This window comes from Danio rerio, chromosome 16 (assembly GCF_049306965.1).
Source record: "Danio rerio strain Tuebingen ecotype United States chromosome 16, GRCz12tu, whole genome shotgun sequence".
Taxonomy (NCBI): Eukaryota; Metazoa; Chordata; class Actinopteri; order Cypriniformes; family Danionidae; genus Danio; species Danio rerio.
This window is the reverse complement of record NC_133191.1, coordinates 15,049,496-15,069,761: the sequence shown is the minus strand read 5'-3', so window position 1 is coordinate 15,069,761 and position 20,266 is coordinate 15,049,496. Positions and strand designations below refer to the sequence as shown.

General features: G+C 37.4%; 1 protein-coding gene across 22 annotated transcripts in view; it reads right to left on the bottom strand.

The window, feature by feature from the left end:
• The window catches only part of col14a1a (collagen, type XIV, alpha 1a), a 344,010-nt gene extending 324,883 nt beyond the window's left edge, over positions 1 to 19,127 (bottom strand). For 13 of the 22 annotated variants that reach the window (XM_009292161.5, XM_009292162.5, XM_068214100.2 and 10 more), the window contains exons 1-3: positions 18,882 to 19,127; positions 16,471 to 16,592; positions 2,930 to 3,046 (exon numbers count right to left, since the gene is read on the bottom strand). In XM_009292161.5, coding sequence (XP_009290436.2) covers positions 2,930 to 3,046; positions 16,471 to 16,558 — 205 coding nt within the window. In that variant the 5' untranslated portion in view covers positions 16,559 to 16,592; positions 18,882 to 19,127. The remainder of the gene's footprint in view (positions 1 to 2,929; positions 3,047 to 16,470; positions 16,593 to 18,881) is intronic. The other 9 variants (XM_073925947.1, XM_073925949.1, XM_073925948.1 and 6 more) reach the window with 1 other exon arrangement.
• Positions 19,128 to 20,266: the final 1,139 nt, after the last annotated feature.

Here is a 20,266-nt window from a genome sequence, read left to right as displayed (position 1 = left end):
TGGAGGACCGCGCCCCCCATGATGTGGGTGCGTCACGCTTGCTTGACTATCTCCTCATCGGGGGTGTTGGTAAGGTGCAGTCATTATGGCGCTTTCAATGGGCTCCCAATGCGTGGATTTTACAATCAAATCCACTTATAGTGCTGAAGTTCCCCCCGAAGGGGAACGTTCGAGGTTACTAAAGTAACCCTTCGTTCCCCGAGGAGGGGAACGGAAGCACTATACTCCGTCGCCATAATGACTGTCCCTTAGCTGTTGAAAGTCTCTTCAGCTTAAAAAGGATAGCGTCTGCTGGCGCCAGGTGAGCTTATATACTCAGTTGATTGCTTATGCCGCTCACCTGCGCAGGCTTGCGCTGCCAATTCATTCTTAATTGGCCCGTTCAATACTCTTTCAGACGAGTAGCTTCTGAACCGAACCTCCCAATGCGTGGATTTTACAATCAAATCCACTTATAGTGCTTCCGTTCCCCTCCTCGGGGAACGAAGGGTTACTTTAGTAACCTCGAACGTTCTTACTGTAGTATCTCACAAACGCTACGTGAGACCTTCTTCCTTTAAGTCTGTCTGTTGTCTGAAGCAGCTGAGGGAGGAGATTAAAGCACGCGGGAAGGCACGTAGACACAGTAGGCGGGAAAGACTCGTCTTAAAGGCGCAGTATGACAAAACCACCCCCTGCTGGAAATCAGTATAAAACAGCATCTTGTAAAAGGTATAATGAAAAATCTGATGTGTGTTTTGAGCTGAAACTTTATATACACATTCTAGAGACGCAAAAGACTTATATTAAATCTGAAAAAAGTGGTAACCTAGGTGCCGTTTAAAGTTTTTAGCAATGCAAATGATTATTCATTGTTATATATTTAATGTAGGAAATGTACAATATAAATATAATTTACCCTTACTTATTAAGAAAAGTCTAATACTTGACCATAAAATGTATTTTTAATATTACCAAAATGATTGAAATATTTAATATGCATGTGCAAACTAATGCTTCATTTTAGGAGCCAATGTTCAGTTTGCCATTTGGTTTTTAGCCCTTCTAAAACTTGCCAATGTTGTTGTGGAATTCATACTGCCAACATCAGATACCATAAAAAAGGAACTGGATCTGATGCTAACCTCTTTCTAACCTCAGTGATTCTGCCCAAATACTACAGCCAGACATTCCTCATCTTGATCACAAAAGAGTCACACTGACCCCCAAACTCTCGCCTGTCCTCATTCAGCCCTGCTCCATCAATTTATTTCCTCAATTCTGGCCAATAGCGAAATTTCCATGTCCATTAATGCCACTTTGCACATAGAAACACAGCAAATGAGCTGCTATAATTGAAACAACTGCTTTTCTCCCCCAATTTGTTGGGAACGTGGAACAGGCTGATGAATATCTATGTGGAAGCAGGCCTAATATACACCAAATCTAGGAATTTGCTTCTTAGAAACAGCGAGTTTGGACATGGTTCACAGTTGCCCCTGAAATTGGGGTCATGAGCGTTTGACAAAGGGTTGAGTTTACAGAAGTGACGGCTCGTGCACCTGGTTTGCATAAAACTAGAGCGTGGCCTTGGCTGTTTATGAGTTATCAGGAGCCGTATCAGAGCCCCAGACAAGGACTATTGTCAAATCAGCAAAGAAACAAAGAGTCCTTCAGATCTGGCAAGGTTAACAAATACATCTGCTAAAGTAAACAGAGGGAAGTGAAGAAAAGTCTGAAAAATGGTGCGAGATTGAATGCATTTAGAGAAACAAGTGAGGCTCAGAAGGACTAAAATAGACCTGCCAGCATGTATGCGATTTAGCATCATCATATTTATTACAGTAAACCATACCGTAATACATATTAGTTAATTAAACCACTGTAGGACTGTATATTATAACAGAAATTTAGATTTAGTTTTTCTGTTCAATTGTATTTTTGATTATTAGACCATCTGCACTTTAATAAAGATAAGCATATAATAATTCATGTTTTGTCCTTTTTTAATTGTTTTAAACAATATATTGTCTGGGTTTTTTAGTTGCCACTTTTTTTTCAACTTTATAACAGTAAATTTTACTAGCAGTAACTCTAACTTTTAATAACTAAAATAAAACAAACAAAAATTTCTTAAAAACTATTAAAAATTTGTCAAATAAAATAAAATAATATATAATAAAGGCGATGTAGTGGCGCAATAGGTAGGCTCCGGTTTCCCACACAGTCCAAAGACATGCAGTACAGGTCAATTGGGTAGGCTTAATTGTTCGTAGTGTATGAGTGTGTGTGTGTGTGTGTTTGTGTGTGTGTGTTTGTGTGTGTGGTTGTGTTTCCCAGAGATGGGTTGTGGCTGGAAGGGCATCCGCTGCGTAAAAACGTGCTCAATATGTTAGCGGTTCATTCCGCTGTGGCGACCCTGGATTAATAAAGGGACTAAGCCGACAAGAAAATGAATGAATTAATTTATAATATAAAAACAAAAGCGACGCGGTGGCACAGTAGGTAGTGCTGTCGCCTCACAGCAAGAAGGTCACTGCTTCGAGCCTCGGCTGGGTCAGTTGGCGTTTCTGTGTAGAGTTTGCATGTTTTTCCCGCCTTCATGTGGGTTTCTTCCGGGTGCTCTGGTTTCCCCCACAGTCCAAAGACATGTGGTACAGGTGAATTGGGTAGGCTAAATTGTCCGTAGTGTATGAGTCTAAATGCGTGTGTATGTATGTTTCCCAGACATGGGTTGCTGCTGGCATCCGGTGCATAAAACATATGCTGGATAAGTTGGCGGTTCATTCCGCTGTGGCAACCCCATATTAATTAAGGGACTTAGCCGAAAAGAAAATGAATTAATTAATTACTTATAACAAAAATTTAATTTAATATTTTCAAATACAATGAGACCACATATAGCACTGAACATGATAAAAAAACTGTTTATATTCAATATCTTTCTTACCTGGTTCTGTATTATATATAAATCTGTAGCCATTATATTCTCCTTTTGGTTCTTTCCATGAGACAAGAAGCTTTCCTGCACTCACAACTTTAAATCGAAGTCTTCTTGGAGCTGGAACTGCAAAAAAAAATTAAAAAAAAAAATTAAAAAAAGACTGGAATTATACATTGAAAATAAAAACCTAAATAATAAATAATATAAAACTCCAAGGAAAGGTTTATTTGAAGTCACATTCGCATCCTTCTTACATAAGCAATGTAAAAATCTAATATAATCCAGACAAATCTAGAAACAGAAATGTATTGTTTGATTCAAAAAAGTTGTTAATTGAGAAGAGAATGTGACTTTTAAAGGTCAAAAGAATAGTTGTCTATTTTCTAAAGCATCCTAAATACCAGAGAGGCTCAAAAGAAGGAAAAGCCTTAAAACAGTCCAACAAAGCACATTACTTGAATTTATGAGTGTCTTTGGCCATAAACAACTGATTAGAGGTCACTTTTTAAACTTGTGTGACCCATGATCATTTGTTCGCCCCATAAGAGAAATCACCACACCCAGGGACCACACATGTAAAGCATTCAAACATTGATTAATCAATGTTTCTTTGTTCTTATATAGTTCACATGCCCAGAAGAAAGAAGTGCTATATAAAGAAAATATGTTGGCACAAAGAGAAAAGAAATATTTACATCCCAGAGGTAAATACTATTGGAAATAAGGTGTTTAAGAAACAGATATAAGATGTGAAACTGGCCTATAGGCGCACCAACCTGAGGAACTGAACACTGCTGGGTTTCCTGCTGCGTGAATATCTCCTTTTTCATCGACATTCAAAAAACACGGTCCAGTGTATGTCTTTTGAAAAACTATTAATCATTTCCATCCATCAACATGGAAAATACATTTTACTTGCAAAACTAACAGGGTTGAACTTGCAGGTATTATTTTATTGATGCTTTGAAAGTTTAGTCTAATTGAAAGGCAGATTTATGACATTTTATTATTTTTTGTTTTTAAAGGTTAATGTAAAGTTATATTTCCCATAAATCAAAAATCTATTTTGCTTTTACAATAAAACTGGTGAGAAGGTTGAGAGGTTGAGCTTTACAGTTACCGTAACAATTAAATCAATATTTTGAACATAACTAAGATTCTTTATTTATCTTCTGTCATGCAGAAAGTCTTTGAATACTTATTTTCAATATTGATTAATTGAATGATTTTTGTTGCTGTTTTAGGGATTGAAATGGAATTAAATCTATTTTTAAAGAAACAGCTCACCCAAAAATTAAAACACTCAAGTGGTTCAAAACTTTAATGAACTTCTTTCTTCTGTTGAACACAAAACATATTCTGAATAAGTTTGGGGGAAAACAGCCATTGATATTCATAGTGGGAAAAAAATATTATGGAAGTCAATGACAGTTTTTTTTCCAGCATTCCTCAGTATATCTTTATTTGTGTTCAATTAAAGAAGAAACAAACAGGTTTTGAACAAGTGGACAATGGAAGTGGGTGATGGCAGAATTTTATTTTTTAGAGTGAACTGTCCCTTACAGTTGGAGAAATAAGTATTGAACATGTCACCATTTTTTTAGAAAACATATTTCTGAAGGTGCTGTTGGCTTTTTCACCAGATGTTGGTAACAGCCAAAAGAATTTATATTTGCAAAAATAAAACAATATTAATTAGTTTGAGGTGTTGCGCCACGTTGCTTAAATAGCAAATGCATTTGCGCTCATATGTGCACCCATAGGCGTTCTGGTCTAAAAAAAGCAGGCGTGTTTTGGTGCGTTGCTATTTTGAGAAACTGTAAATAGTCTGTTCTTTAGACCAGAACAAAGTCGGTCTATTGTCTGGTGTAGAGTGCGCTCGCTTACACTCTGTTTAATACGCACAAGATGTAGAGCAATACGCAAATATCTTTACATATGGTATATCTTTACAAAAGATATAAAATATTAAGGATATATATATATAGGATAATAAGGATATATATAGCAAATAAATATAAATGATTATTATTTTCTAGCCAACATGAATTTAAAAACCACTGCCTTCATACTTTCTTTAAAAGGTTTCCCTATCCACGAGAGCGAAAGTGAAAGTTAATAATTTATCTCTCATTCTCGCGCGGTAGATGCTGTGTTTAACTGTTTTCTTGCTAATGAAATGCTCAGTTTTTACACATACACTTACTTTACGTCATGTAAATAGCAAATGCGCTTATGGCGCGACACAACTGGCTCTTAAAGGGAATTGGAGATAAGACTCTGATTGGTTTATTCTCAAAACACACCTATAACTCATTAAGAAAATAAACTCAGCCCTTTTAGACCATGCGCCACGGCGCAAAGCACATTTTCCCGTCCTTAAAATAGCAAAAATGCATTCTGACACGCCCTGAAAGCGTTTGGACCGTCAAAATAGAGCCCTTAATCATTAATGTGAGTGGGATGAAATGAGTACACATATAGATCCATCTAGAGATTTTGAACACCACAAAACAACCCTCCTGTTGGAATGAATATATCAGGGAAAAGCATGTTGTTGTGCCAACTCAGTACTGCATATCATGACAGAGATGAAAAAATAATACAATTAGGAAAGTAAATCCAACAATGCTGCTCAAAATGAGTTCAATATATTCATTGGCATGAAAAAAACTAATTTCTGGAAAGAATATCATGACAGTTTCACAGAATATTCCTTGGAAATGTGTCTTAGCACAACCAGGAATCTTTGCGACTCCTGGCGTTTGCTGATTAATGGTTTTGTGCCAAACAGACTCCAGTAGAGATTGAGGGGGAGGAACAGAACAACGTCCTCTGTGGTTTAAAGGTGACAAGCGCTGACTTGTGACTTGAAACGAGGGAAATACGAGCAGGAGGTCCTGTTTCTGTCTGTATGTTTGAAAACCAGCACCCGCAAATCCACAGGCCCTTTGATGTGGTTATCTTTCATCCTTTTGGAGGCACACACTTACGCACTTCTTACTCCAAAATCCACTGCGTCCTTTTATCATCACGCTTCCAATTACTCACCTGTCAGAGAGCTCCACACTTCTTGTTTTCAACATTTATTTTCTACAAACTCAAAAAAGGCTGTTGAGGAAATTAAAGCATTAATGTCTGCTTAACCTGACGTAGCCTGACACATTCTGTACTTTACAATAGTCCAAAAATATACATTAATTCGCAGGTTCAGTATTTCGTGATTCACATGTTTTTGTTCTGTTTATTTACTGTTTTGAATAGCATTATGGACCTTAGTCTCTGCTTTAACTTTTGATTTTGACAATTCAACTCTGCCATTTAACAAAGTTACAAAATTAAGTCCGTAAAATAACAGAAAAGTACTGGTAGTTTATTACCAGGATTTTGTGCTGTAATTTACGTCACAAAGATAACATATACTCAACAGACACTTAATTAGGTACACCTGCCAACTGCTTCTTATTGCAAATTTCCAATCAGCCAATCACATGGCAGCAACTCAATGCATTTAGGTATGTAGACATGTCAAGACAATCTGCTGCAGTACAAACCGAGTACCAGAATAGTAAAGAAAGGTGGTTTGAGTGACTTTGAATGAGACATGGTTCTTGGTGCCAGATGGGTTGGTCTAAGTATTTCAGAAACTGCTGATCTACTGGGATTTTCACTGGGATGCTTACTTTGGGCCCATTAGTACTAATTAAGCATCGTGTGAACGCTACAGCCTACCTGAGTAGACTCGAATCATCTCAGACTGGTTTCTTAAAGGGTCACGAAACACCAAAACACATTTTTTGAGCTGTTGACAGTCGTATATGTGCCCCACACTGCTAAAAACACTATTAGGACACCTATATTTCACTAAAAAGTGTAAATTGGTTGTTTTTGCGTTATTTCAAGCAAATTCTTACTTCTGGTTTGAAACAAATTTTTGAAGCTGCGTCACGGTCATGACATAATAGCGTTGTATTCCAGCGTCATGTATGTCCAGCCAACAATTTTGCAGCACATGTGTTTATGCTAGCATGTCAATATAGACCAAAATCTCTGAGGAATATTTTCAATACCTTGTTGAATCTATGCCACGAAGGATTAAGGCAGTTCTGAAGGCAAAGGGGGGTCCAACCTGGTACTAGTACGTTCTACCAAAATAAAGTGGCTGGTGAGTGTATACACTGAAAAAGTAAATAAAAGTAAATTTTCCAAACATTTCAACATTATTCTTTTTTTTTTTTTTTTTTGGAAGACCAAGGTCCCATAATGTGGTTCAAAAGCATAAACTGAATCACTATATACAGAATGCTGTAAACGTAAAGATGTGAGCAACGCAAAACTTCCTCGGTTAAAATTTCTTGAGAAAGACTTGGTTACAATTCGCAAGTCTTGATGTGTAAAAATACATTAACCAGGCAATTTGCATAATTAAAGGTTTTGTAATGAGATGTACAGCCCATGTACATGCAAACAACAATTACTTTAAAGCTGCGGATGAGTTTTATTGTGTATGTTTGACTGCTTGAGAGTTTTGACAGGATTGCAGACAGCCCGTTTAAGGTTGACCTTCAAGTCTTTTGTTTCGTTTTTCCACAACTTCATCATGCAGACAATAAAGACAGTTCCAAAACACTCTTATAATGTCTCATCACACTGATCTAAAACGCTTTGTATCCCTGTCTGCTTCTACCCATTCATTCTCAGCGGGGCATTGTCTACATTTGCAAGCATTTTCGCTCCAGCGCTTCAAGTACCCACAAACATGATGGAATGTTTTCTGTACATCTGTGTCATTTTATAGGAATATGGCAGCTTGAAAAAAAACTTAATGAGGCTCATTTAAAGGCATTTGTGGCATAGTGTTGATTAGCAGATTTCCGTGGCAACATTTCTGCACATTTTGTGCTATTTAAGGGTATTTACAAAAATCTTGATCAACTAAAACGATTGAAGATTTTGGGGGTTAAAAATACAAAGTTTTGAACAGCTTTCAAAGTACATGTTGCTGAAAACACATAATTATCACCTCTGCGTAAACTAAAAAGAAAGCAGTGACATCATGTGCAAGCACATCCATATTACAATTTCCTTGAACATCAAAACAATAATGGCATACTACAGGACTATATGTGCATAGAGTGTTAGAATGCATCATGGCCATCTACTGGCCTGGCATAATACAGCATTTTAAGTTATTCTTGCTATGCCTGAAGTATCGAAAAAAAACGTATTATCATGATAACAGTATATGCGTCTGTTGATCTCTCAATCTATTGTGACATAAACAAGAAAGGAAAAGCTTTAATTTCTGCTTTAATGGCTGGAAAACTATGGTAAATATGTGGGTTTATGTTAGAATCAGGATTGGTTAGAATCAGAACATTGGGCTTTCTTTATTTTTATTTTATTATTATTATTTTATTTTACATATTTTACCTATAAACTAAGCTTGCAATTTCAGAGATATTTAAAGGCTAAGTTTGTAGGAATAGAGGTTAAAAAAGGGTATTGCAGTGCAAATTCAAAATATTGGATTGTTTTTTTTTGTTTTATCTGGCCCCTCCTTTCCAGACTTTATACACATGCAGGTTGCCAGATTGACAACACCAACAGGAATGAGCATGCCTGACAATTGAGCCTTACCATGTGCTGATCAGCCAATGTTTATGTTTGTAATATTTGTTATTTTTGCGAATTAAAAACTGCATCATGTGGATTTAACTTCACAGTCTGCTAGGATCCACAAGAGGTCACATTTTTGTCTGCACACACATACATTGAGGGATCTTTCAAGACTAAAAATTAAATACACCATTTTCCACCAAAGCAACCTGGGGTGCCTAAATATAATTGGGTTAACTCACAGTGGATAGGTTATAGGGACCAAAACAAAGACATACCGTCACCTTGGAATGATAAGGTTCTATCTATTTAGCTTCAAAGTTTTTGCATTCCATAGCAAACAATAAGTGTGCAACATTTGTTTATTTCAATAAAAAGTCTTAAAATGTAAACAACTTAAAAAAGCATCCCACAATGTAAATAAGTTGTCATTCAATATGAATATATCAATACCCCAATTTTGACAAATGTCAGAATATAAGGGCCTACTCACACTATGCCATCCATACTGTGCCCAGGCCTGTTTCCCGGATCGTTTGAGAAGTGTGAGTGCGCTGAATCGGGCTCAAGCACGGTTCACTTGGCCGGCCCTGGCCTGGTTGGAAGAGGTGGGCCTGAGCGTGGTTCACTTGGGCTTTGGCACGGTACGCTTGTGTGTGAATGCAAAACGCACCAAAGCCCGAAACTGAAAGCAAGACGTGACTTTTAAGGGACTGTTTCATATGGATTTATTAATCATTCTTACCGTTCAATGAACGCAAACTGCCGTAGTTCATTAAAGACGCAAACCCTGCGGATCTGTTCGGCGAAATATCTGTTATTGTATGTGAGTGCGGGCCGTCGGGGGAGACGGGAGGGTGCACAAAAGCGTGCTTTGGCCCGGTTCGAGGCAACTGTACATAGTGCGAGTATGGCCTAAATGTCAGATAGAACCTTATAATTCTAAGGTGACGATACATTCTCACAGGGAACACACACTTTCAAAGGAGAATAAGTCTTGCCGATATCTAGCACTCGGCAACTTTTACATGGTTGCCCACTGAAGCTAAGCAGGGCTGTGCCCAATAAAAACCAGGATGGGAGACCACATGGGAAAGCTAGGTTGCTGCTGGAAGTGGTGTTATTGAGTCCAACAGGGGCGCTCAACCTGTGGTCTGTGTGGGTCCTAATAGACTGATTTCACGCGGCCGCCATTTTGAAAAGCGAAATCGAGGCTGCGGTGGGAAGAAACCCGGAAGTATCATTGGGAGTTACATAGGAATGTTGTGTAACTGGCTATATATCTTATCAGCAAAGTGACACAAATTTATCATTTCTCCGCCTTCCGGGTGACCCGAAGGTCCGTTCTGAATGAATGGTGAATGTAAAAAGGGATATCAGAGCTCATTTTCAGCTAAGTTAAGGGAAATAGCACTAGTTAGCTAATGTTTTCTTTCCCAAACACACGTTTTAGATGCTATTCATCAAACTCGAGTTAATAAACTGATTCTTTCACTATATTAGACTTGTCAGGATACTGAATTAAAAGAAAGACCGGCAATTTCGCGCTAACATTAAGCGCAATGTTGATGGCTTTCTTGAAACAGCGCTGATTTGCCATTGTGTTCACGTGTTCAACAGAAATGCTTGTGATTGGCCGAGAAGGTCATCAGTTCACCCACCACTGTATACTAAGCACAAACACAGACGAGCCGAGCGATCTGCTTGATGACTCGACTGATCTTGACGACTGCTCCGCGCTCCAGTCCGTGTATCTGTGCTTGCACTGGGTGAAGAGCGGTAAACTGAGCGCAAACCAAACACAAATACATGGAGACTGAAGCGCGAAGCCGTGAAGATCAGTTGAGTCATCCGCGCTCAGCGGCGCTTCCATGTTAGCGGGAAATAGCCGGGTTTAAAACTTCAGTACCGGGACAACACTATTAAAGACAACACGAGGGTGTGTTGCAGAGGACTGCAGTGTTTTATCACTCACCGGGTTACACAGGCTGAAGCAGGAAAGCGTCCTCACGGTGTTTAACTAGTGCCATGAGCTGAAGCCTAGGAGGACACTTAAGCGTATCACTGAGATTGTGATCTTGTTTGATGCTAAATTGCTTTTAATTGTTTAAAATAAACTTACTGTATAATATTAAAGTGATGGTTACACCATTTCTGCATTTTGAAATCTCTGCAACAGCTGGAGGTTTATAGTACAAGGCATGTTACTGCAATGTTTACAGTGCTGGACCTATACTTCCGGGTTTCTTCCCACCGCAGCCTCGCTTTGATTCTTCAAAATGGCGGCCGCGTGAAATAAGCGTATGCCCCAATATAGTAAAGAGAACTTTATACAGCTCAGTAAGCGCTGTCTTTCAGAGGAGACGTTAAACCGAGGTCCTGACTCCCTGTGGTTTTTAAAAACCCCAGGATGTCCTTTGAAAAAGAGTAGAGACTTAACCCCGGCATCCTGGCCTCTGTTCATCGTAGCCTCCTAACCATCCCATATTATAATTGGCTTCATCACTCTCTCTCCTCTTTACCAATCAACTGGTGTGTGGTGTGCTGTTCTGGCGCAATATGGCTGCCCTAGCATTATCCAGGTGAATGCTGCACACTAGTGGTGTATGAGAAGATTCCCCCAATATGTGAAGCGCTTTGTCTAGAAAAGCACTATATAAATGTAAGGAATTATTATTATTATTATTATTATTATTATTATTATTATTATTAACTGACTTAAGCTTTCGTTTTTTCAGATAATAATATATGCAGTACATTTTAACTTAACATGTTTCTTAAATTACTGCAAATATATAATTAAATATACTGCAAAAACATAACTTATATACAGCACATTAAAATCCCTTCTATCTAGCTCACTTTAAAAAGTCCTGTAATGTAGGCAGAAAGTAGGTTGACTTTGTGGTTTTTCCAGTGGATTCAACCACATGTCCATTTACACTACAAAAGCAATTTGATCAAATGGGGTGCCTAAATATAATTGGGTAAACTCACAATGGGTGGGTTATAGAAACCAAAACAAAGACAGGCATTCCCACACAGAACATTTTCAGAGTAGAATAACTGACTTTAGCAACATTTTTCAGATAAACATTTATGTTAACCTTAGCATGTTTATTAAATAATTACAAACATAATTTTTATGCTTTAGAAGGGTCCAAAACTTGCATACAGCACACTTCAACAACAAGTCCTGTAACGTAGGGAGAAAGTAAGTTGACTTTGTGGTTCTTCAAATGGATTCATCCACATGTCGGTTTTCACTACAAAAGCATTGATCAAATTTGATTTCAACTACCTTTGAGTATGAGCCTAAAACGTTTCAGATCTTGTTTACACCTGTATTTGGTGTCATCCATTTGTGAGGGGGTTAGCCAAAAACACATTTTTAATATTAGGTGTAAACAGGGCCCTCAATAAATTTTCTCAGTTATCAACAAGTGCTGTCAATTCACCTTGTATTAAACCCAGAATCTTCCTTTTTCAGATGCATGCACCACTGAGTTCAAATCACACCAGCAGCTTTTATTGATATGATGATAAAATGAACCTGTCTAGGCGGCATAAACCGAAAGATTATACCTGCCCATCATACAAGTGCTGGTCTGGAAAGAAGAGTGAAGGCAAAAGACACCAGACTTTAGCTTCCTGAACAGAACCTCCCACTCCAGATGATGATCCAGCTCTACCTTTCACTCCAGAGCCCATAAGGAATGTGAAACTCCTTCCAAGCAGAGCAGGCAATTAAGCCTTTAAGCTGCCTTGAGGGATATTATCATTGTGGTCCGCTGTGATGTTAAACTAAATGCTTTTCCACATCTCTATCCTATCTAAAAGCCTCACTTTACCTTCTTATTAGGAGGCATTACAGAAGATGTGAAGGTTGGGTGACTCCCTATATGGCTTTGAGTTGTACAGCACAGCATTTTCACCCTCTTGACCCACACTAGAAATATTGAGAAAATGTTACACTTTTCAATCATTGCGATGGTTTTAAATTGTTAAATTAAGGAAATGTGCATGGACTCTTTTGCCTTTTAAAGGAAACCTTTATTTATTATTTGGTAACACTTTATTTTGATGGTCCATTTGAGTATGGGTAGACTGTCATTTAACAGACATTTAACTACAAGAAGCACTGCAAGTACATGTCAACTTACACTAACCCCAACCCCAACCTAACAGTCTACATCTAATCTAAAGAGAATTAGTTGGCATGTAGATGCAATGTAACGTAATTCGACAAAAGAACCATCAAAATAAAGTGTGAACCTTATTTTTATAATTTACACTTATATGTGACCCTGGAACACAAAACCACTCATAAGTGTCTTTTTTATTTATGATTAAGATTTATAGAATAGTAAAATACTTGGCTGAGATACAACAATTTGAACTACTGGAATCTGACGGTTCAGAAAATCTAAATAGTGAGAAAGTCATCTTTAACGTAGTCCAATTGAACCTCTTCATTCATTCATTAATCCGGGGTCGCCATAGCAATTTAGCCTACCCAATTCACCTGTACCGCATGTCGGATGGGTCAGTTGGCATTTCTGTGTGGAGTTTGCATGTTCTCCCCATGTTCATGTGGGTTTCCTCCGGGTGCTCTGGTTTCCCCCACAAGTCCAAAGACATGTGGTATAAGTGAATTGGATAAGCTAAAAATTGACCAAAGTGTATGTGTGTGAATGAGCGTATATGGATGTTTCCCATTGAATTCATCAAAGTATGTTCATGAGCTAAAAGTCAGAATCTAAATGTTTTTGTTGTTGTTGTTGTTGTTTTAATTAAGTAAGATAAACAACTTATTCAGTGTATAAGATGTACTTATTCATGGTATAAGACAGTGGTTCCCAACCTTTTTCTCTGGGGCCCCCCCCCCATGAACATATACAAACATTGGAGCCCCCCCACCATATAAATACACTTGCACGCACACACATATGTACTGTGTGTATATATATATATATATATATATATATATATATATATATATATATATATATATATATATATATGTGTGTGTGTGTGTGTGTGTGTGTGTGTGTGTGTGTGTGTGTTTGTGTAATATTAATATATAGTAATATGTATAGAAAATATTAATTAATCAGTTTTAACTTGTCTTGGCCTTCAATAAAACCAAAATCTAGGTAGGCTTTGTCATACTGTCTAATCTTTTTCTTCGCCTCTGAAGAATCACTGCATTTACGTTTGTCTGCCATTTTTGTTTTGATTTTGCCTTTACGACACGTTGACAAGCAGATTGCGCGAGTGAGCAAAATTTAAATAATTATTTAAAGTTATTTATTTTAATTATTTTCACTATTATGTTGGAATTTTAAGTATGTGTTTAGATTTTTTTTTTTTTTTTGGTACAAAATACATATATAATAGTAGGGCTGCTCTATTTTGGGAAAAATCATAATCACGATTATTTTGGTCATAATTTTAATCACGATTATTCAAAACCATTGCCAGTTAAAGTCAAAATTATTAGCGCTCCTGAGATTTTTTATTTTTTTTTATAAATATTTCCCAAATTATGTTTAACAGAGCAAGGAATTTTAACAGTATTTCCTATAATATTTTTTCTTCTATTTGTTTTATTTTAGCTAGAATAAAGAAAGGTTTAAATATTTTGAAACCAATATAATTCTGACTTCAAGTGTATACATACAGTTATTTTCCACCCTGCAAAGGAAAGAGAAATAAATACAATAGAAAAAAATATGAAACAAACTGTGCTTTAAGCATCTTCACTGTAAGAAAAACACTTTAGCTACAGCATTCCTTCAGTCAAGAGCAGCGAGGGTTTTCTTGTTATGTTTGTTTAATAATGATAAAAACAGCCGGCAGAAGGATTACAGCGCGCTGTCTCTTTAATGGTTTCTCTTTTACGTCTTTTGATCCTCAACTCGTTTGTTTATTACACAAATGAGGGTTAATGTACATAATCACTAAACACCGCGTTTTGACACCTATTTGACCATTAAAGCGCTCACGTTAAGATGACTTTAGATGTCTGCGCTCCGTTGCTCGTCTCAGTGTGTGAATGAGAGTGAATGCTGACCGGCCGCATGCTTCTGACTGCGTGATCGTGCTGCACACACATATAAGCTCTTTCGCGCTTTTAAGAGCAACACGTGTACAACTGGAACGTGGCAAAATATGACACAATAATCATTTATCTCGATTAATGCTTTTTTATAATTGTTTGAAACCGAAATCTAAATCGGATTTTCGATTAATTGCAAAGCCCTTTATAATAGTGGAGCATTTTTATGCCTTTTTCTACCTCAATACTTATCCTCTCCCGCGCCCCCCCTGTGAACTCTGGCGCCCCCTTTAGGGGGGCGCGGACCCCAGGTTGGGAACCACTGGTATAAGATGTACCACATTAGCCCCTTTCATACTGCGACACAGGTAAATATCCGAAAAATTACTGGAACGACTTTACTGGTAAATTTTAAAAACGCTGTTCATACAGGTAAGAACATTCCAAATTTTTTTTTCCGGAAAAGACCATTCACACATACATTCCAAAATATGGGTAAATTTTGACATCAACCAGAAATGAGCTCTAAACAGCTGTGCTTGTTTTTGTAAACGTAGAAGTGGTCAGGCTTTTGTTGATGGTTTCACTTTTATTTAAAGCTTTAACGTTAGCATTTATGCAGCTGCTTTGTCTGAGACATCCAAAGGCAGAAGCGCGAACCGTAGCTAAATGTTTACACATTTGACTACATTACAAATTCTGTGGATGGGTAGGTGTTGTGAACAACTTTGATGAAAACATACGAAGGAACACTTTTATATGTCAAGATGTACATAATATGTGCGTGTGCTGGCGCTCACCAGCTGCTTCACGTGCACACGTGTCAAGCAACTGAAGCAGAGTTTGAATGTAAACAAACAAAAACATTTATCATAAGCATTTTATCGCTACCTTTTTTTGCACAGTTGGCATTAAGAAGGAACACAGAAATGTTATTGGACTAACAACTAGCAGCTAAATGTGTCTGGAAAAATATTCAAAGGCTTTTATTTTCAGAAACATCGCAGATGTGAACGCCTCGGCTGGTGTAGAAGTCTCACATCAGTGTCTTCTAAATGTAAACGTGCTCTTTCCAGCAATGTTCCATCTGCGTTCACACAGAACAGCGCTCCGGTAAATTGTAGGCAACGTTACAACTTTCCTTTCTGGAAAATTGCCAGAACTAATTTATCGGTATTTTCAAAAAGGGCCTGCTTACACATACAAACCTTTGTTTTGAAAGGTCTGTATGTGTGTAAAGAGGCTATTATCTCATGTTTGCTTAATTTGCTGATGGTCATCCTATATGAAGGTGCATAAAGGCTCTATAGTTTGCTCAAAAAAATGAAAAATCACATCGTTTTCTCATCCCTGGCCTGTTTCAAAACAGTTTGACACAAAAAAGAAGATATTTCAAAGAATGTTGAAAACCTGTAACCACTGACTGCCATACTATTTGTTTTTCATACTATGAATGCCAATGGTTACAGGTTTGCAACATTCTTTAAAATGTCTTCTTTTGTGTTCAACTGAACAAAAACAAAAACAAAAACCCTAAATCGTATGAAATACAGTAAATCAAGGGTAAAGAAATGATGCCAGCATTTTCATTTTGGGGCTAACTATCCTTTGGACAAAAGATTACAGCCGAAACATTTGTTTTTCTTTTCTCCTGTTGTAAATTTAATAAATTATTGAGTGCAGACCTTGTCACTGGAAGACATTTGGTCAGAGCACCAAACATATCTGGAAGAACACATTTGATTGAACTATCCCTTTAAAATGACATACAGAATCATTAGATTGACAACTTACATTCTACACAACCACACAAACGCCAACATTGCAGAGCAAAACGCCAGGTCAAAACCACGAAGACAGCAATTACCTTGAGCTGAAACAGGGGCAAGAAACTGAATCAGTGCCAGCGAGATAAGCGGACACCACAGCTTAATCCTGGATCCCGACACCTGCATCCTTACAGCCAAGTGAGTGATGCTTGCCCCGCACCTACAGAAGGAGAGAAACAGAGAGTGAGCGGAGGAATTCAGTGAAGCCTCAGGGGGATTTCTGAGACACGGAGAGGGAGGGAGAGAAGTCTCTGCGGGGTCAAGAACAGTAAAGACTTTGTTGAGTTTTGATGGACAGCCAGCGAGAAGTGCTTCCTGAGGACCATTGTTGTCCCTGAGAACAAGCAGGCCACTACAGCTCCTGTCATTCATGCCGGATAAGGAGGCTGACTTGTGTTTATAGAGGAAGCCGTCCGGGCTTGTTGAAGAGGGCACCCCCACTTAACTACAACAGTGGTCTAAATTAGGGTCAAGAGATTATGCTGGTTAGTTGGAGACTGTGGTATGTAGTCCAGTAGTTCAGTAAGTCAGCTTTCCTCAGCTGTTGTGATGCAAATGGATTATTCGTAATGCATGTCTTAAAATATATATTTTGGAACAGTTGCAATGGCCGGTGACAAGAAAAAAAATTGAACAGCCGTGACCATCTACACCACAAAACCTTAATCCTTATGTTGCACTGGTATATTTACCAACAAAATTATATATTATAAACTATAATTATGTTAGTTAAACTTAGACAGACATTACTACAGCATTAAAAAGTTCCATTTCAATTGAATAGAAAAAGAATAGCTTAAAGTTGGTTTTACCCCCACCCCCACCCCCTGAACATTTCATATGTCTCAGACTTATTTGACACATGATAATTAGTTCATAAATCTCTCTGTTAATGAGTTGATGATCCACTCGGTGGGGGCAAGGACAAGAATTGAAAACCACTTATATGGTTATATACTGTATATAGGCATATTACAAGATAAATGCCAAGCTATTTTAAGAACCATGTCACTACAAACTTGCAAATATGTTTGGCACATGTTGCATCTTCTGATTTTTAGGCTCAAACATACAGCACTTGCAGATATGGAGTTGGAGCTGCACTCTCCAAAACACTGTTTACACATTATCATGAGCTGGGCATGGAAAAAGAACTTCACTCTTCTAAATGAACTTAAGCATCTGGCATTTGATTTGATAATTGCCTAAAGCATACACTTTCGTAGGCATTGCTAAAATACTAATGAAGAAGTTGGTAGCCAACTCGCGAGTAACTTTTTTTGCATTAAACTACAACAAAAAAGGTGCCTTGTTTATAGCCTGTTTATTTTAGACACTCAATATACATTGAGATACACACACAACATTACCTCTGTTTTAACTATTTTCAGATAAAACTAATATAAAATAAGCAATAATTGACATTTTATTTGAATCCTAACAAATCCAGTAAAAAAAAATTATATATATATATATATATATATATATATATATATATATATATATATATATATATATAGCATATACCTGCATCGGCTATCTCTACAATATTGTTACTTAATCCATATGCTACGGTCCATTACATGACATGCATTTCAAACGGATAGGCTATCATTTAAATTAAAGCTTATTTTGGATGGCACATGGTTGCCCATCACAGCATTTCACAGGTTTGTCTTGAAGCATGCTTTTTATTCTGTAAAATGAGATGCTATTGAGGCGATGATCATTTCAATTTAGCCAAATATTTGTACTAAAAGAAAAGCTCTTTCAACAAATGCACGTTGCATTCACTTGCATGTTTGTCCCGTTCGCTCGTCCGCTCTTTCTCTCTCTCTCTCTCTCTCGCTCCCTGTTTCACCTGCTACTGAATCCTGAATCTTGAAATAAACATCAAGCGCTGACTTTGGCTTCATTTCTATTCTCAACCGCCAGATGAAACGCGCAAAAATTAAAAATAGATACATTATTTCGAGTCTCAGTGTGCATCCCTGACTATTTTATTCTTATAAAGGGAGGACATGGTAAGAGAAAATAATAATAGTAATAATATTAACAGACTCAAAGAAAATATATATTTATATCATCTTTATAAAAAACAAGCAAGACTTAATTGCTTCATTAAAGTTATGTGTTTCTGTTTACGTTTGGCAAATACAGAAGCAGATATGGATAACATTTAATAATATTATAAATGTCTTCAAATGCACTTTTAAGTGCACTGTGTGCTAATAAATAGAAATGTTAAAAATAAATAGCCTTTCTAACCTCCTTCCAGATAAATTCAAGCAAATGCACTAAACGAAGAAAAGTGGCAAAACTGCCAAAACAAGCAATATCGCCAATAATTTCTAGTCTCGCTTTCTTAATTCTCGCAGTTTTGTTTTGACAGACGTAGCTCCAATAACTGAATTAAGCGACAGTATGAATATCCGACATGACAGCCTACCTTTCACACCATGCACTTCAATAAAATCCGCTTGATCAAAACGTGATCTAAAATCCCGCGTCTTCCGATGGTCGGACTTCACTCGTGTCTTCAGTCAGTCAGTAGCTCACAAAGCTCCCCGTGTGTGTTTCGTCTGTCCTCATTCGCCCATTCCTTCGGCTCTGCACCTCATTTCATCCTTTAGTCTCGAGTCAGGGGGAAAAGACGCTCATGCGACCAATTGCAGCCACTGGACGAGCGACGAATGATCTCACTACAATCAAGAGCCCTTCTCAAATACTTGATCCTGCCTACAAGCCTGTTTCAGCGCTGGGAAGAAAAGCCATTATCACTACGTTTCAAGGGAATGCAACTGTAATGAACAATCATAACGCCTACACCAGGATGATGGATGATTAATTTGACTGTTATGACACTGCCTAATTATGTTTTATTAAGCCAAATTAATTGAATCAGTCGGTACAGCAATTATTCACTTGCTTATGACATTCTAAAGGAACTTCTGTCAGTATTATGACTATATTTCATATTGCGAAGCTAAACCTTTTTAATGTCCCTCACTTTTTTCAGAAAACTTTTTTTTTTACCTATAGCTTGATTGAAATTAGTAAGCTTCAATATTTATATTTCAAGATTTACACATGAGAGAGCTTACTGTTGCAATGTCTATCTCCCCAGTCCATCGATAAGTGTGTAAAGAACTAAATATTGAACATACTTTTTAAAGTCCTCTAAAATCAAAATGTATACGCTGGTATGCTACTGCAGTTTGTTTAACAAAAAAAAAAAAAATGCAGCTCTCACTTTTGTGAATGTGGATCAAAGATTTTGATGACATAACCAGGCAATTGTTCTAAACAGATCTTCTGACAAATCAAATGCTTTCTTGAGTTTGACATGTCCCACCCTTTCAATATATGATATAGCTCATATCAGTCTTGTTTACACAATTGCTGTGGTATTTATGGGGATCGGCACATAGAGTAACCTAAGAGGGGACCGGATATGAAATGTGCTTTTGGTTGGGGTCTGCTCCAGTCCAGAGACACATAAAGTTCGGATCATAGAGTTGTGCAGAACATGTGTCTCACTCCTCTGAATCTTAAACAGAATTTAAAACACAGTGGAGAGGATAAACAGGCCAAACAATCCTTAGAAACAGCATTGATGAAGAGTGTTTGAGTTACAAAAATTTTAAGAATTATATTACAAATATTTTTACATTTTTTAATAGAACTGTGACTGTCACCACACACACAAAAAAATGCGGGGTTGTTGTAACCCAACTTTGGGTCAAACATTGACCAAACCAATGGTTGGGTTAAAAAAAGTGTAATTTAACTATTAAATATATATATAGGGGAAAAAATCAACGGTTTGTTCAG